This window comes from Pteronotus mesoamericanus, unplaced genomic scaffold (genome assembly GCF_021234165.1).
Source record: "Pteronotus mesoamericanus isolate MK-2021 breed Mesoamerican mustached bat unplaced genomic scaffold, CSHL_Meso_final contig_214, whole genome shotgun sequence".
NCBI lineage: Eukaryota > Metazoa > Chordata > Mammalia > Chiroptera > Mormoopidae > Pteronotus > Pteronotus mesoamericanus.
The window spans coordinates 6,714,926-6,733,215 of record NW_026555089.1 but is presented as its reverse complement, the minus strand read 5'-3'; the positions used below and the strand labels follow the sequence as shown (position 1 = coordinate 6,733,215).

Here is an 18,290-nt window from a genome sequence, read left to right as displayed (position 1 = left end):
GGCATGTGCCCAGACCAGGGACCCATCCTGTGACCTTACACTTTGCTGGCAATGCCAACCAACTGAGCCAGAAAGTCTGCTCCTTAACTTCTCATTGGATGATGACAAGCACTAAAGTCCCGATTTTAATAGAATAATAGTAAATTGCCTCAATGATTTAAGTTTAAAGCAGTACATTGGTACATGGCTCTTAGTTATCAGGAATGTACAAAGGTATTTTTATTCAAATACAAAATAAATTATCTGTAGGCATGGACAACGACAGCAGTAAACCATTGTATATTGTCAACTGAAACCAGTAGCTGATGATTATAGTGGTTTTCTTAAACATCAATCACGTCTTTTCTGTAGTCATTTCCTTCAACTGACTTCTCTGAAGTTAGGCATGAGAACTAAGCCTTGAGCTTCCTCTCACAGTTCTCATTAATAATAGTAAAGCATTATTCTAGGATTAAAACATGCCACCTCCCAGCCAAAAAGAAAAAAAAAAATAACATGCCACCTCCCATTCCACCCATCCTGCCCATTCCAGCGTCTTTCTCTTCTTTAAGAATGTCTGTGACTACACGTTCTACGGTTGTTAACAGAATGGCCACTCCAGCAGCCTCCCATAAAGCAGTTCCTGCAAACTCAGTTGGATCAATTATTTCTTTTTACACCATATTCACAAAATCTCCCAGCATAGCGTAATCACCAGCTTCCGAGGAACTTTGCATAATTTCCTCAACTATCAACAATTCCTCAACACCTGCATTCTTAGCAATGGTCATTGCAGAAATTTTTAGTGCTTGTTAAGATAATTTCTAGCCCTGGCTGATGCGGCTCAGTGGATTGAGCGCTGGACAGCAAACCAAAGTGTCACCAGTTCAATTCCCAGTCAAGGCACATGCGTGGGTTGTGGGCCAGGTCCCCAGTGAGGGACACTCGAGAAGCATTAATGTTTCTCTCCATCTATTTCTCCCTCCTTTCCCCTCTCTAAAAATAAATTGATTTCTATACCAATGTTTTGATCTTCATTAGTTGGACTTGAGTCCAAGGCTGGACTGCGCTGAAGCAGGACACAACTCCCTCCCAGGACAACATCTCCCTCAACAGCAGCTCGGATAGCATTGAGGGCATCTGTTACACTGCCTTCCTTTTCATTCACTTCGCCGTCGCTTGTCCCACCAACCTTCAGCACAGCTGCTCCATCAGAGAGTTTTGCTGGACGGTCATTTAGTTTTTCCTTTTCATATTCACTGCTCCATGAATTTTTTAATTTTTATTTTATTTTTAAAGATGTATGTATTTATTTTTAGAGAGAGGGGAAGGGAGAAAGGGGGAGAAAAATCCATGTGTGGTTGCTTCTCATGTGCCCTGTACTAGCTAGGGTCCTGGCCTACACCCCAGGCGTGTGCCCTGACTGGGAATCGAACTGGTGACCCTTTGGTTCACAGGTTGGCACTCAATTCACTGAACCATGCCAGCCAGAGCAATGATTTTTTTTTTTTTTTAATATAGAGGAAGGGGGGAGAGAGAGGTTTTTATTTACTTATTTTTAGAGAGAGGGGAAGGGAGGGAAGGAGAGAGGGAAAGAAAACATCGATGTGAGAAACATCATCAATCAGCTGCCTCCTGCACGCCCTGAACTGGGGACCTGGCCCGCAACCTAGGCATGTGCCTTCACTGGGAATCAAAGCAGAGACCTTTTGGTTTGCAGGCCGGTGCTCAATCCACTGAGCCACACCAGCCAGGGCATGATCAATTGTCTTTCTCATATGTGCCCCAACTGGGGACTGAACCTGTAGCCCAGGCATGTGCCCTGACAGGGAATCTAACCTGTAACCTTTCAGTCCATGGGACAACACTCCTACCAACCAAGCCACACCAGCCAGGGCTCCATGATTTTTTTTAACGTTTTTCAATTTGAGCTACCCAGCCAAGGCTCTAAGCTGGCTACTTTTAAGAACCTGCAACCCTGGCATATCAGGAGGATGCTCTGACCAACTGAGCTACCCAGCCAGGGCTCTAAGTTGGTCATTTTTAACGAATGACTTCAGAGCCTCTTACCCCCACCCTCACCTCTTACCTGCCTACAGGAATTCAGAAAAACCCATTTAAAGGAAGGGAATTACCACCTTAGCATCATAAGAACTACAAGTAGGAAGCAGGGAGAAATCTAGCCAGTCTGTTAAGACTCCCCTCTGTGTCCTTTTGTTTCTGGGTGGCCAGGCAAGAATTTGTTTACCAAATGTTTGCTCTTTCTCATCTACCTGTGAATTGCCTGCATTCCCTTTGAAGTCCCAGACCCGCCTCCTTCTCCTTAGTTTAGAATGACAAATAAACCTTAAATGGTTGATTTGTCCTCCGTCCCCTATTCTTAGGGAACCCCATATGTATATAACATAATATTTAGTTATTTCCTCCTAGTGACTTCATTCAATTATTAGACCAGCCAGAAATTAGAAAAGGAAAATTATTCTTCCTTCCCACACTCCTTGCGAGGTACAAGTCATCCTGAACAGTCATTCTTCTTTAAGAAAAAAAAGTTCTTGTAAAAGAATCTCTTAAGATTTGTGGTCTACAAAATGGAAAAAAAACAAAAACAAAAAACAAAACGATTTCCTGTCACTAAAACAGTGGGAAATTTTTTAAAATGCTTCTAGAGGAGCAGTCTTTAATGTGAGACCATCTGACCATATAGCTATTTCTATTCAAGACTGACCCCACCAGCTCTAGTCACCACCGTTAAGTAGGCCTACAAAAATCTTGTCGATGTAAGAAACATCCAAACCTGTAGGAAATTTTTTACTTCATTTGAGCCAAACTGAGGACACAGGCCAGGGAACAAATCCTCAAATGCTCTGGAGAATGGGAGTTTTGCAGCTTATTTTACACGTTGGACTCCAAGAGGACTTAAGGTAGGTAGGTACATGAAATTCATTGGTGGTAGATTAAGGAGAAGGCAAAATGGAGAGGCACTTCTTTTACACTGGTAGGTACAGGCCAGTTAATAACATTTACAGCACAGAGACAGTATGTGGGGAACGAGATAATGAGGAGTTCTGTGTTCTGCTGTTGTGCTCCCATGGTCGTGCCTTCCAGGGGTCGGAAAGAAAACTTCTCTAACATTTCAGAGGCGCGTTATTCTAGATGCAGGACGACGCACAGAGCTCACCTATAGATTGACCTTTCTGGCTCGAGATGTGACTACCATCTGTGACCTGCCCAGTTAGGAATTTGTGATCGAACCATCCCATGCAGTTACTTTTGGTCACTGAGCTCATCAGGTCTGCAGTGTGGCCCCCTGAGCTTGTCAAGTTTATTGCATAATTTACTCACAATTTGCTGACCTTGTAGAATCTCGCTATCAAAATTCTGGCATCTAGCAGACTGGGGAAGGCTTGGCTTGCTTACTTTTCTGAACGCACAGGCTTACGCTGAGGCTAGATGAAAATGTCAGGCCCTTAGGCTTCTAAGGGTCTGTGGTTCACGCCAGAACTAGAATCCAGACACCGAAAAGTTATCGTTTCTCTCTTTATTGTTTCTCCTTTTATCAAAACCTGTCACAGCTGGGGGCCAAGAAGTAGTAAAAAAAAAAAAAATTGTCACAAATGTGCCCCCTCATCCCGTTAATCCTCCCCCACCCCCCGCCCAGGGCTTAGGGCCAGCCCAGGGCACACATGATCATCTCCCCCACCCTCCGCCTTCTCCCAGCAATAAATACAGGCAACGGTGATTCAGTGAAACCGCAACTGATTTCTCCATCTTGAATGCCCCTCAAGGGGACAAAAAGGGGACAAAAAGAGTTTAATGCCCACCCCCGCTTAAGAAGTGGAAACTTCTTTCCCCTAAGAGACAGGGGAAACTGCCCCTGTTAGAACTGCAGCAGCTCTGGAGGGAATGGGGGAGAGGAAAGGTTGGAAGAGAGGGAAGAGGAAGTTCTCCTGCAACCTCACTCCTTTGATCCATTCATCCCTTATCAGGTAAGGAGTGGTCCCAGTGCATCAGCGGGGCATAAAAAGGGCAGAGATGACAGAGAAGAGCCGGGGGAAGAAATAAAAAGAGGAAAAGCAGTCTCATGAGGAGGGAAGGGGAAGGAGAAAAGGAGCCCTGAAGCTCACTGTCCTCAACTTCTTCCAAGAAATGGCATCACCACCTAAGAGGCATGAATGGATAGAGTCTGGGGGATTCACAAATCCCCAAAAAGACAAGGGAAAGCAAGGGGGCCCTGTCGGTCCCAGGTCTTCACAGGTGAATGTGCTCCAGATAGAGCAACAGAGTGAGGGGGATGAAGGGAGGCTCGGTGTCAATGGGTGGGAGAGGTCAGATCACAAGAGGAACTCAAGAGCCCAGAGGCGCCCTCTCATCCTGCCCAGATGTTCGCAGAATCTGGGTCTTGGGATAAGAATGGTCAAGTGTGGGGAGGTTCAAACTCCAAGGCAGAAGGAAGAGTAATTCTCATCAAAATAGCACCCCTCCCACCCCGCAACATCCCTTGGGTTATCGCAGGTGAATACTCCAGTCAGATGCCACGTTGACGCCAGGCTTGCGCAGGATCAACACAGAGGTCTCAGGGTCGTGCTGGAAGGACAGGCGGCTTTCAGATCCTGGTGGAGGAAGAAGAAAGACTGCCGTAGTCACAGCAACAGCCTATAGCATCACACCTACTTCCCTGCAGGCAAAGTGTCCCCTCCCCTGCCCCGTCTCCCCTCCTCCCTCGCCCTGGATGCCAGACCAATCCCTCACCTTTTGTCTGGAGCACCACAGCTGCTGGCTTTCCAGCCCCGATTATCACCACCCGCTCAATCCACATTGGTGTCTCAAAGTGGCCTTTGGGGTCTGCTGAGCTGGAGGGAGCAAAAATGGATGCCCACCAGGGGAAAGATGTCAGAGTAGGAGGAAGGAGCAGGCCCAGAGCAAGAAAAGGGCACAGCGACCTGTGAGCATCCCTGAGGCTGCTCAGGCAGAATGGGCACCTCATTACCTGGAGACAAGCGTGTTGCCAGAGAATGAGAATCGACGCAGCAGAAACTCTTGGCGCGTCTGATAGTTGAATGTGTGCCCGTCATCTAGAAAGAGCTCTCCGTGGGCTGTGCCCTGAGGAGGAAGTGGGACAGGTGAGTCTGAGCCCAAGAGGGAGGGAGGGGCCCATCCCCAGGGGACTGAATCACAGGAAGGCAGGCAGACAACTGAAGAGGCCCCCTGCCTTGCTCTCACCTGGGGACTGAGCGCAACGAAAAGAGTGATGGGGTCATCCTTCATACAGTCTGAAGAACGCCGCACTCGCATCCATCGAGGGACAATTGTCCCTCCACGCTGGAACACAGGGATCTAGGGCAAGAGCAGTGCTGGGATGAAGCCCTCCCGCTGCCCAACTTGGCCCTGCAGCATCTTTTGCTCTTGCCCAACTGTGCCCACTTCGGTACTGGACCCCAATGCGCACACTCTCCCCCTTCTGGAAAGCTGCAGGCAGATGGAGCTGGGAGGTGGGTCAGAAATACTCACACTGCTGAGAGTTACAGGCAGGTACAGAGTCTGGGGACTATGATGTTTCTGGTAGCTCTGAATGTCATACCACACCTATGGGCGACAAGAGGTACATGTGGTCACTCACCACACAAGGCCCTCATCCTAATTACTCCATTTGGCCTCCACCATCCATTCCCCACCACGCCCTTAACTCACCTCCCCTTGGCCAGGCAGGTAGACCTGCACACCATGAGCCCCAGCGTCCGACACAGGGTGAACCAGCAATGCGTCCCCTAAAACACACTAGAATCAACTCAGCACTAAGGAGATCAGTCCCCAAACAGGGAGCACCCAACCGCCTGCCTCCCTGCACCACCAGCCTCACTCACTCATCCCTCCCTGTGCCTCCACAGACTCTCCTGCCCACAAGTGCTTACTGCTCAGCGCACCCACCACCACCTGTCCTCCCCATTTCTCACCAAGCAGGAACTGGTCATCTATACTGAAGGTGGTCACGTCCTGAGGATAATGCACCCACAAGGGCCTAGAAATGAAGCAAGACAAGAAAAGTAGACACTTGCTATTTTGGTGGATGCCAAAGATGCTGCTCCAGGAACTAATAAGAATAGCACAGGGGTAAGACCCAGGTGCTTACAGCCAGTGTGTGTGGGTGGGCTTCACACCTCAGCTACGCAGCCCCGCGTGACTTCACAACCCGTCTCCCTGCGTCCCCCTGCCCTGTCCCCTCTTGAAGCTGTTCTGCGCAGCAGCCTTCCAGTGGCCACTGTGTCATCCTGAGCTGAAAGGCCCTCCAGAATCAGGTCGTATTTTCTGTCTCATCTCATCCCCTACCTCTCCCTCTGGTTCCTCGCCCGAGATACGCTGTTTTGTCGTTGGTGTTGTGTTGTGTTTTTTTCCTACTCCTGGAACCCAACGAATTCACTTTCATTTTAGAATTTTTGCACTTGGGGTCTCCTGTTTGGAACATTCTCCCTCTGGATCACAAAAATCTGTCTTAGTCATTATTCAGGCCCCATCTCACATGGCCTCCTTCTCAAAAAGGCCATTTGTAGGTCCTAATTCCATTATCCTCTTTTTTCCCCCCCGCAAAAGCTTGTCATTATTGGCAACTTTTTAATTTATGTATTTGTTTCCTCCCAAGGATGGATGCTCCACAAGAGTAGGGCATCTGTCTGCCTTGCTTCAGGCTCTGGGGACAGTGATGAATAATGCCTGGCATGTCATAAGCACTCAGGGATGTCTACTGTTACTCAGCCCCATTAGTCTCCACTTATTCTTGACCTTGAACTCATATTTCCCTCCTTTACAAGGCCCCTGTGAGTGAAGGAAGAGACTCTGAGATGGAGCCCGGTCCCCGCTGTCCCCCAGCCACCCCAGCCCGCTCAGACCTGACCAAATGCCTCACCTCATGACAGGAATCCCCTCACGGTGGGACTGATAGAAGAGGGTATACCAAAAAGGCAACAAGGAATACCGCTGGCCCAAGGCATCTCGGATGACGTCATGGTACTGAGATGGTAACAGCCATGGCTCTCGCCGCCCAGTGTCCAAGTGGGCATGTGCCCGGAAGAATGGCTGGTAGGCACCCATCTGGTACCAGCGCACAAGCAGCTCTGGCTCTGGATTCTTGAAAAAGCCACCCACGTCCGCTGGGAGAGGCGACGGAGGAAGCAGGATGGAAAAGAGGGTGAAGGAGGGCTGCTGCCTAGGAGCTCCCAGGCCCCGCACTGGACTCCCAGCGCTCTGTGCCCTCCCAGGCCCTGTGCCCTCTACCTTGCCGCCCTCCCACCACACCGAGGACCACAAATTCTTCCCCCTCTCACCTCCACAGAAGGAAAGTCCCACCAACCCCATGCTGAGACACATAGGGATAGAGATCTTCAAATGGTCCCATTCAGCAGTGTTATCCCCTGTCCACACGGCCCCTGAGGAAGACAAGAGGGAGGACGCTTGCAGTGAAAGGGCTCAGCCTCTTACACAGGTGACCTCTCTGACCTGCCACATCTGCTCTGGGCCCCCAAGGTCCTGCTGAAGATGGCAGAGTTCACAACAATACTTGCATGGACCTCCCACTCCCTGGCTCCCTCACAGTGCAGAGCAGGCAGGATGCGGAATGCAGCTCAGAGGATGGCTGCGTGGACAGAGTCCTCTGCGAGCCAGGCTTAGGTCCACGGCTCTCCCCATCTGGCCTCCACACCCTCTCCCTCAGCTCTACTCTCCAAACCTTACCATAGCGCTGGGAGCCAGCAAAGAAAGCTCTGCTCAGGACAAAGGGGCGCTCCACACCCCCGGAGCGCTGCACCAGCCCATCAGCAGTTGCCATGTGCTGAGTGGAGACAGGGAGAGGAAGGGTAGTGAGGAGCAAAGGCCAGCTGTCATCCGCTGCACGTTCCCTAGCCTTCAGTCCCTCCTCTCAGCCCCTTACCACATAGAGGCCATAGATGTTATGCACGTCTCGGTGCTCCCAGCCCCCATAATGCCGGGCGTCCTTGAGCATGGTGACCTCAGGACCATTGAACACAGATGGTTCATTCATGTCATTCCAGACATAGAGGTTGGAAGCTGAGCCCTGAGAACACAAGGAAGAAGGTGGGGATGGAAGAACGGAAAGGGGAGAAAGAAGACAATGTCAGAGCAAAGAGCTCCTAGGAATCCAGAAAGATACATTTCTCAGGGATCATCAAGGCCCCCTGGTATATTATAGGCAACCAACTATAGCAGGACTGACAAGCTGGGAATGACCGATTCAAGGAGGGAGGGTGGGGAAGACAGGTGGCAAAGGGCCTTCCATACCACGTAGTTGTCAAAGCTGAACATGCCAGCCCACCAGGCCCTCATCGCCGGGCTGGTGAAGTCGGGGTAGCCAGCTGCGCCTAGGAGGAGTTAAGGGTGGCTGTCAACCATCTCACCTCGCCGGCTTCCTGACAGCTGCCCCCTCGGCTCTGGGCCTGCCCCACCTACCTGGCCAGCACCAGCCCTCGTAGTCAGAGCCGTCCCGGGTTTTAACATATAGACCCTGGTTCTGCAGCTCTTCGTGTACACGGTAGCCAGAGTCCACCTTGATGTGGGGATCCACAATGGCAACCAGCTGGGGGCAGGGAACACGGGCGGTCAGAGCTCTCCAGGACCACTGCATCGGAAGACCGCCCGTGGCTGCCATCCTCTTACCTTCCGCCTCTTGGAGGCCAAGTGCTCCAGCATGTTGAGAGGCTGCGGGAAACGGCTGGGGTCCCAGGTGAAGTACCGTTTGCCATCAGCATGCTCAATGTCTAGCCAGATGACGTCGCAGGGCATGTTGTGATCATCAAAGCCCTGATTGACTTCCAGCACATCGGCCTCGTCCCGGTAGTTCCAGCGGCTCTGGTGGTAGCCGAGGGAGAAGAGCGGGGGCAATGCCTGGGTCCCTGCAGGTTCAGTGAGGGACGGGGGTCACAATGGCATCAGGGCAGCCTGGGGCCAGCAGGGCCACCCGGAAACTGAGGGAGGCTTGTAAACTAAAGGGAGGCTGAGGAGTCTAAGATGCGTGAAAACACAGTCACTCCTCTCAAGAAGACAAAGGCCTGGACAGGAGGCTGCCGGCTGACAGAGTACGGGTGCCGCGTACCTGTTAGACTGGCGTACTGTCGAAAGACGTCAGAGACAGAGGGCCCAAGCAACAGGAAGACATCGATGATGCCGCTCTCCGACATCCAGTGAACATCTGTCTGTGGGGTCTCCCCGGAGCCCTGCAGGTAGTCTAGCATCTTCCCAAACAGCGTCTGTAGAGGGGACCAGAGAGAGGTCCAACACCCACCTTTGCGTTCACCAACCCAAAGACAAAGCAGCAATGCCGTCCTCAAGATGCTCATAACACAGGCTCCTAATGAGTCACTGAGCCGAGATTAAATGTCACTCCCTCAGAGAGGTTTTCCTGAACGCCACCATCTAAAGCACCACTGCCCCGTCCCCACCACATGACCACTGCACCTCTTTCTCGGCACGTACCACCACTGAACTCACCCCGCTCTCTGTGCTGTCTGCTTAACAGCTGTCTCCCTGCATGAGTGGGGCCCCTTCCTACCTCAATGGGCAACACATCCCCAGCACCTAGAAAACTGCATAGCACATCACGTGTGCCCAATGACAAACATACGGACAATAAATACCGAAAGGACGCTACCTGCCCGATGAGTGTGTGACTTCTGAAGTGACCAGGGAGTTCAATGGCTGCTCACAAGGACCAGGACCCCTTCTCTCACCCAATCCCCAGTGGGCTATCCCACCAGCCTCTTCAAATGTACTGCCCCGGGACGCCCACCTGTCTCTGGGCTTCAGAACTCCCTTCCTCACTGCTCCCCTGCTTGCGCGCTCACCTTCCCAGCAGTGTTGGAGGATATGTCAACCCAAGTCTCCGCAGCATTGAGCCAGAAGATGCCCAGGTCCCGGTGGGCGCTGTGCGCCAGGAGCACAGGCACGGACCCATACAGGGCCATGGGGTTGTAGAGCTCGTACTGGAACACATCCAGGTTGTAGAGGCGATACGGCTCCCCGCCTCTGCAGGCAGACAGGCAGACAGATGGACTGACCCCGGGCCCTGGCGCATACAACCTCATCCCCCACACACAGGGGAGGGGTAAGAACTGGCGCCTCTGCTCTTTATCGAAGAATCTTCCAGTCACCAAAAGTGATGTGGGCACAGAAAGTGACTTGTGCCTGCCTAGAGCACCCAACCTGCATGCACATCTCCCACACCGCCGACCCTCTGTCCACCATATCCTGAGATCGCCATGGGACTCACTCAGTGACCTTCAGTCTCAGGCTGTCTGCATGCTCGGGGATCCCATACACATGCTCCATGCCTGGCAGAGAGAAGTCCAAGCCCACAGACGCCGGGCCTGGAAGGACAGGAAAGGAAGAGCTCCAGGGCGCCTGCCGGGCGAGCACTCCCTGCTCCCCGCCCGAGGCTCTCCCTGGCCCTCACCATAGGGTTTGCTGTCAGTGTGAGTTTTGAATGTCTCCTCCCAGGCTCCTGGCTCATCTTTCTCTGCCTTCTCCTGGGTCTCTCCTGGCTGTGAGGAGGGAAGCAGACCACTCCCCAGTCACACACCAGTCCCCTCTCTTCCCCTGCCCATCTTCTGAACCCCATCCCTGATAGCAAGACTAAGCTCAAGCTTCTTGTGGGCCTTTCCCCTCCCACCTCCCAGCCAGCCCGGTGCTCTAACCGCCCACCCCCACCGACTTGCCTTGTCACCATCCCCAGGTGTTTCCTCGGGCTGGGCCCCATCGCCCTCAGCTGGGTCTTTTGATCCTTGCCTGGAAGGTAGGAGAGCTGTCTGCTCCAATCCAGAGGGGGCAGGGACGAGGGGCTAGTGGAAGGAGGGGTGAGGGAATAGAGAGCCAAGGGTCCAAAGGAACGAAGGCATTGGAGGAAGGGACTGAATGTTACAGGTTGGAGAGGGCCCCCCGTGAACATGTAAGTGTGCAAAGAACATGGAAAGAAATGAGAAAGGAAATGAGAAGTAAATGCCACCAGGAGATGCTGTCCTCACACGGGCGCAAGCCATCGGCCTCTGCCAGCATTCCACAGACAGGCAGGCCAGCCTGGCTCTGCCGCCTCCACCGAGAGACACTGGCCCCTAATGCCCTCCCTGGGCCGCAGCCTCCTGGCCTGACAGGGTTTTGCAAAGGCAAGTGGGTCATACCGTGATCAGACCTCCGCAGACATATGCAGTGGCTCAAACAAGAGGTTGTGCCAAAGAACACTTTCAAGGGCAGCTGGCAAGCAGCTCTGCCCAGCGCCTCAGTGCGCCCCAGTCGAGAGCCAGGAACCCCAGCAACAGGCAGCATGTCTCCACCCCTTGGCAAAGCAAGAAGCTCCCTACATTCCTTAAGGACTTCCAACATTTCATCTTCCTTCTCCCAGAGGGCTCCCAGTCAGGGGAACAGGGAACAGGGACCGGATACCGCATGGCCAAAGAAAGAGGTGAGTGAAGGGCAGGGCATGGAAGGGGCTGGGGCACCTTCCCCTGGGGGTCAGAGTGAAGGGCAGGTGAGGGCAGAGGAACACATACAGTACCAATGGCCGTGGATTTACCTAGAGAAAATGTTCTTGATCTTATCCCAAATGCTACCGAGCGTGAGACTAACTTTATCCGAGAAACTAGGGCAGGAGGAGATGGGTAGGGAAGGGAAAAAGGAGGCACAAAACCAACACAAAAACAGAAACATAAAAGTGAGTTTCAGTCGACAAACTTCCAGAGATGGGGGGTCAGGGGGAGAGGAAGAAAATAAATCTGGGAAATGTGATGGCGTGAGAAGGGGAAAAGGGAAAGGCAGACCCAGGCAGGCCTCTCAGAGGAGGTGCCCAGGCTACAGCTCAGGGACAAAAGTGACTGCCTCCTGGTCTTTAGAGGAAATGAAGAAAACTGCAACCCGGCCTGCTTCCTACGCTCCCTGACAGCTTCTCCCAGCCCTCAGCCGCTACCTGACTGTCCTGCCACTCTGTATTCTCCCAGGGACCCAACACCAGACCCCACAACACCCCTAGGCTCTTTCACACTAGGTCGCTTTTAGTCCCGACCCCTGTACTCACGAGACCCTGGGGGCCCTCTGGTGCTCAAAACCTAAGAGTCCTCGGGCATTGACACTGAGCAGAAGGCTGCGGTCCTCTAGCAGGTCAAGACGGAATGGCCGTGCTGTCAGGATGATTTTATAGGGTCCCTCAGCCACGGTTAGCTCCACGCCGTTGTCGTCACGGCCAGAGACAGAAAGCCTGGGAAAGAGATCAAAAGGGATATAAATGCATGCAAAGGACTAAGAGCACAGTCAAGACCCCTCAGGAGAAGGGGGGACCTGCTGAGAGCTACAGGCAGTGTGGTAATTGTGCAGGGGCAGACAAGCTGACCAAAGGAACCAAATAAAGAGCCTGGGAACAGGCTGAAGAGTATTTAGAACTTTGAAACGTGACAGAAGCGGCACGGCAGCTCAGTGAGGCCAGCGGGGCTGAGGAGGACGAGTCAATGATGGGGATGGAAAGCAAATTTTCCAGATAGAAAAAAAGCAGCATCAAATTCCTACCTCATACCAGATACAAGTATCGACTCCAGACAGACTACAACTTAAAATTTAAAAGTAAAATTTTTAGAAGAAAATAAAAACAAGTAATTTTCTGACCCTGGGGTAGAGAATTATGTAAACACAACTTAGAAAATGCTACCAAAGAGGTGAAAAACTGATACATTTGACAACTCTATAATTCAGAACTTCTACTTATCAAGACACCTTTAGGATCAACAAAAACAAGAAAAGCTAGAGAAACTGTCCCAGACTACAGAACTCTAAGGAGACATGACAACTAAATATAACATGATATCCTAGATGGGAGAGAAGAAGGGCACTAGGTGAAACCTTAGGAAATCTGAATAAAATTTGGACTTTAGTTAGTTAATAAAAGTGGTATCAATTTATGAGATAGGACAAATGTACAAAAGTAATGTTAACAACAGGAGAAAATAGGAGTGGACGTCATACAGGAACTCTCAAAATATTCTTGAACTTCCTAAACATTTAAAACTATTTTAAAATAAAAACATCATTTTTTTGCCCTGGCTGGTATGGTTCAGTAGATGTAGTGCCAGCATGCGAACCATGGGGTTGCTGGTTCGATTCCCAGCCAGGGATCAACTCTGGGTTGACAGCCAGGTCCCCCATTGGGGATGCGCAAGAGGCAACCACACATTGATGTTCCTCTCCCTCTCTTTCTCTCTCTTCCCCTCTTCTCTAAATAAATAAGATCTTAAAAAAAAAAATCTTTTTTCCCCCCAAGGCCATTTTAGGAAAGTAAAAAGATAAGCTACAACCTGGGAAAGATAGCTGCAATAAATATAAGTGGTAAAGAATTAGTATCAGCCCTGGGTGGTGTAGCTCAGTGGACTGAGCGCCAGCCTGTGAACCAAAGGGTTGCCGGTTTGATTCCCAGACAGGGCACATGCCTGGGTTGCGGACCAGGTCCCCAGCAGGGGCTGCGCCAAAGGCAACCACACATTGCTGTTTCTCTCCCTTTCTTTCTCCCTCACTTCCTCTCTCTAAAAAGAAATAAATAAAATAATTTTTTTAAAAAGTTGTTCATTTCCATAATCTACAACTCTGTGGTTCCTACCCTTAACTATATACCAAAAAGAAATCCCTGGGCAGGGAGATGTGGACAAGGATGTTCACACCAACACTTTGAATAGCAAAACACTGGAAACCCAAATGTCCATCAACACAGAAATGGATAGATAAGTTGGAATACAGTCATACAGCATTATACAGCAGTATAAGCGAGCTATATACACCAGAGTTAGATAAAATTACGTGAAAAAAAGAAACCCCAGAAGACATTTGTTAAGATGAATGTCCCTATAAAGCTCAAAAATGAACAAAACCACGTAATTTATTGCTTAGGCATAAATACAGAAGAATGTGTGTGTGTTGATATACATACAAACATCATACAACAAGCCAAGGGGATGATAAGCTTCAGATTAACGGTCATCACTGGAGGAGTCAGAGGTACAGGGCAGTAAGAACTACATGGATGGGTTTGGTGAAAGGTTTATGTTATTTTCTAAATTAAACACTTAATAGCCAAGCATGGAACGATGATGACAGTGAACCATGCCCTAGGAATTTGAGTAGTCTTATCCTGAACATATGAGGAGAAAGAAAGAAAGAAAGGGGCAAGGGAAGAGAAGTGAAGGGAGAAAGGAACCAACCACAAAGGTACTGTATTCCTGGAGGGCAAGATCTGTGCCTTGTTTATTTCCTCCTGCATCCCTAGCACCTAACCCAGGACCTGCCACAGAAGGGGAAGCAGTATCTGCTGAATGAAGCTTGAAAAATGAAAGAGAAAATAAGTGAAAGAGAGAGAGTGACAGAGAAATGTTGAGAATAGAGACATGGTGCTTGTCAGCTATTATCCCAACGTGGGAATGTCGGCTGCCAAGTCAAAATTCATCAGGAGGAGAACAGGGCCACGAAGGTGGATAGGTTTCTCTCAAAAAGTTTACCGAGCTGTGGGGGGGTCAGCTACCAACACATCTGGCACACGGTATCGGGGCCGAAGGGGCTCCAATTCATCAATCCTGATCCGAGTCATGTTCTTTTGAAGCCCCTGGAGCTCCAGCACCAGCAGCACCTGTGGGGGCAGAGGTGTGGATCTGGATCAAGTAGAGAACTACACCATGCAATGCCCTCTGAGCCCACTCCCTCCTGAGGGGCCTCCTCCTTCTAGCCCTTTGCCTAAGGGACCTGAGGTCTGAATTCCTCACAAAGGCAAAGTCCCAAGGTTAGGCCAGGACAGGATGTTTGCTGTAGGTTCCCCCTTTCCAAATTACCCCTTAGCCATTTCCCCACCCCCACCAGACTACTTCTTCTCCCCTGACCTTGGTGACCTCGTTGACCAGATGGACTGTGAGGCCATCAGGACCAAGTTGCAGAGAATCCAGCAAGGCTCGGTATGGAGAGAGGCCAGGCTGTATGCTTCGCTGCCGCCTGCCAAGTAAAATGGTTACGAAGATGGGAGGGCACCCCCAACATCTGTAGGTCTCCCTATTACTTGCAGTGTCCCCAGGCTACCCCACCTACCACAAAGATACCGCCCATCTTACCCTACATTCCATCCCACTCTCCTAGGATATCATACTTGCAGAAGGAACTCTCTTCACAGGTCTTAAAGTTGCTTCTATCCACAGCAAGGGTCATTCCCAGGCAGATCCCTAAACAAGCCAGCACCAAACCTGTCCAAGACCTAAGGAGAATAAAAGACAAAAGAGGGAACAATCAGCAAGGGATCAGAAAGGGCCTCACTTTCAGAGGTAAAGGCCACAGCCCCGAAAGACAACTCAGAAAGAGGAAAGAAAGATGGATTCCCACTGAATAGGAAAGAAGGCAGGTGAGCATGGGGTTAAGTTGTCAGGCCTGAGAAGTTGGCTCACTCACACCTTCCTTTTAAAAAGGCAATGAAGCCCTGACTAGTGTCGCCCAGTTGGTTGGGTGACGTCCTGCAAAGCAAAAGGTTGCCGGTTTGATTCCCAGTCAGGGCACATGCCTGGGTTGCAGGACAAATATTAGAGGCAACCAATTGATGTTTCCCTCCCTCCCTTCCCCTCTCTCTAAAAATAAATAAATAAAATCTTTTAAAAAATAAAATAAAACAAATAAAAAGGCAATGGAAGTGGACAAAAGATAGATCGCTGGCCTTTGGAGGCCCTGGTATTGACTCCAGTTGCATCAGCCTCCCAGAGTAAAGGAGCAATAACAGCCAGCCCCAGGGGAAGTGGTAGTACCATGTGTGTGGAAAAGGGAAGCAAAGCAAGCCGTGCCTTTCCAGGGGAAGATACTGGGTAGAGCTACAGTGAAAAAGTTACAGATGTACCCTCAGCTGGACTGCTGGTAACAGTTGCTAGGGTCCTAACATCCCCAGCACCCCAGGCACCCTGCTCCTCTGATCTTCACTCCTATGCCTTCAAAATAAGGCACCACTATCGCTATCTAAGCCTGGAAGGAATGAAAATAACTGACTTGTACTGAATCCTAACGTACCCGCAAGGGCCTGGCTAACTGCTTTCTAGCTGATTTTTCAACTCTGCGGGGTTTTTAAAAATGTCAATGCCTGGGTCTCACCCCCGGTGATTTAATTGGTTTGAAGGGCGTGGGGGCGGGGGCTGGACATCAGAAAATTTTCCAAAGCTCTCTAAAGAACTCTAATAAGCAACCAGGCTTAAGATTCACTTCTTTATCTGTACTACCTCCTTTCCCTTTCCATTTTCTTGGTGACTTGTAGGGCTGACATTTTTCCAGGTGGGGAAATTGAGGCATAAAAGGTTCAATAATTCATCCAAAACTGAACAGCTACCAAGGGGTGAAAAAGGGTTGAACTCAGCTCTGCCTGACTCCAGGGCCCACATACTTTATGATGCGCAATGCAGCACAGTAACCACCGGCAGGGCCTGTCCCAGTGAGGACCATCACCCCAAGGTTACCATATACCCCAACATAATATCAAACGACAAAGGAGGGACTTAACAGGCTTATTTAAACAAGCTAATTTGAACGATATATTCATCCATTCTGAGTATATCCTAAACAGGGGTTCTCAAACTTTAGTGTCTGTTAAGAGTTGCCTGCAGTACTTGGATATGAAGCTTCCCAAAGCCCAGGAATCTGCGTTTTAAACATGCTCTCCCGATGACCAATGGGGCTACGTAGTCCAAGAGCTTACACAAACAAAAACACAGGCTTCTTCTAAGCGTTAAAACTTTGCACCTGCTAAAGGGGAAACTAAAGATCCAGCTCTAGCCTTAGGATCTGCTTGAAAGCTGAAGGAAAAGAAAACCACCAGAAAGGGGTCACAGAATACCGCAGGCCCTCCAGCTCCAGAAGCATGTATAAAGCAGGCCAGGCCAGACAGAAAGCTTAGGAAAACATCAGGTGTTGTAGTTTAATATGCCAAGAAGTAAAAAGCAGCAGCAAACATGCACACGAAATGCTACCAGAAAACTCAACAGCAAGGCATGTGTCCCAGGTCCGGAAGAGTGACTGCAACAAGTACCCTGACCTTGTGAACCCATGTCCACCTGTCCAAAGCAGCGGTAACTCTAAGTACAGTGAGTGAAATACCCTCTGGAGTCCTATTTGCACAATCTATAAAATGGGGTTGGAGAGGTGCCAACGGGGATAGGATTTCTATAAGATCTTTCAGATGTGACCTGTTGGAAGGTCCTAGGAACTCAGTGGACCTTGAATGGTCCTGAGCCAAAGGTGGTCCAAAAGCCAAAATCAGGAATGAGCCACAGGGCAAGTCGCACCCATTTATTGTTTCAGATCAGAGGCTTCCAGAGAGTTAAGTTTACAACCCACTCTTTTTTCATTGCTGGCGACGGTACACGCCTCTCCCACCCCGGTACATCCGTTAGGTCCTGGTAAACGCTTTGTGGAACTGGTGATTCTTTCGAACCGTTTTTCGGTAATATAAACTCGAGAGCGCAGACCAAACCGTTCGATTACATGTTGTGTTTGAGCAACATCATCCAGGCAGACTGTGAACTTACTGGATCCTGCCCCAGCCGTGCCCAGTGAGCGTGAACACCGAACAAGAGCCAGGGCCGATGTCCACGTGAAGAAGACAAGGGCAGGGTCGTGGGGGGTTCAAGGGGGAGGAGGGTAAAAAGGGTAATGCAGGCGGAACTGCCGGCTGCAGGCTGCGTTCCCGGGGACCCAGCCGCGTCTCATCCCTGCCCCGATGGCCCCGCGCACTGCAGGAAGGAGGCGGCAGCGTTAACCTCAGCGAGGCGCTAGGGAAGGGCGGCGGCTGAGAGCGGTCAAAGCCAACAAGAGCGCAGGCTGCGGCCTTCTGAGCCTCCGGCCGTAATGAAGAACACCAAAAGTATGGGCCCCCAAAGCCGCGCGGATCTACCGCAAGAAAGCTGGGGCGCCTGAGGCCTCCTCCAGAGAGACAAATAGTTCTCACGAGGCCGGGGATGGCAGAGTCACAGGAAGGCATACAAGAACAGATATGGGGCTTGGGGGTCTGAGGGGCGTCCCGGGCACGCCCCAGGGTTCCGGACTCCTCACCGCCTCCTACGCGCAGCCACAGCCGCTACCGCCGCCATCTTGTACCGGGTTTGCTCCTTGACCCCGAGCCTCCCCTTCCCCCTCCACGCGTAGAGCCACGTATCTTAGCGCCCGCCCTTTCCGGCTTTTGGATTGGCCCGGCCGCGAGCGGCCCTCCCATTGGTGGAGAGTGCATCCAAAGTGCTCAGTGGGTGGGGCGGGGGCGGAGCTTGAGGGCGGAGGCT

General features: G+C 50.8%; 1 protein-coding gene across 2 annotated transcripts; it reads right to left on the bottom strand.

Annotated features, from left to right (window-relative positions):
* Positions 1-3,517: 3,517 nt before the first annotated feature.
* On the bottom strand, positions 3,518-18,127 carry GANAB (glucosidase II alpha subunit). Of its 2 annotated transcripts, XM_054571025.1 has the most exons (25): positions 18,067-18,127; positions 15,137-15,241; positions 14,877-14,985; positions 14,502-14,629; positions 12,044-12,223; positions 11,546-11,611; positions 10,691-10,764; positions 10,433-10,516; positions 10,250-10,346; positions 9,825-10,005; positions 9,077-9,230; positions 8,641-8,876; positions 8,434-8,560; positions 8,266-8,345; positions 7,898-8,041; positions 7,702-7,798; positions 7,296-7,397; positions 6,878-7,121; positions 5,931-5,995; positions 5,668-5,744; positions 5,488-5,562; positions 5,200-5,313; positions 4,967-5,079; positions 4,729-4,829; positions 3,518-4,589 (listed from the first exon to the last, which is right to left on the bottom strand). In XM_054571025.1, exons 1-25 carry the CDS (start codon positions 18,102-18,104, stop codon positions 4,483-4,485), a joined length of 2,898 nt encoding a protein of 965 aa, XP_054427000.1. In that variant the 5' UTR covers positions 18,105-18,127; the 3' UTR covers positions 3,518-4,482. The 2 variants fall into 2 exon arrangements, with proteins under 2 accessions (XP_054427000.1, XP_054427001.1); XM_054571026.1 differs by lacking the exon at positions 11,546-11,611.
* Positions 18,128-18,290: the final 163 nt, after the last annotated feature.

Bases quoted from the DNA above. Each gene is read 5' to 3' on its own strand.
- GANAB (XM_054571025.1), bottom strand. From the start codon at position 18,104: ATGGCGGCGGTAGCGGCTGTGGCTGCGCGTAGGAGGCG. The intron at 11,612-12,043 runs GTGAGTACAGGG...CTCCTGCCCTAG, and splicing joins CAGAGGGCCCCCAGGGTCTC to TTTCTCGGATAAAGTTAGTC. The intron at 10,006-10,249 runs GTGAGTCCCATG...GTCTGCCTGCAG, and splicing joins CTGAGACTGAAGGTCACTGA to AGGCGGGGAGCCGTATCGCC.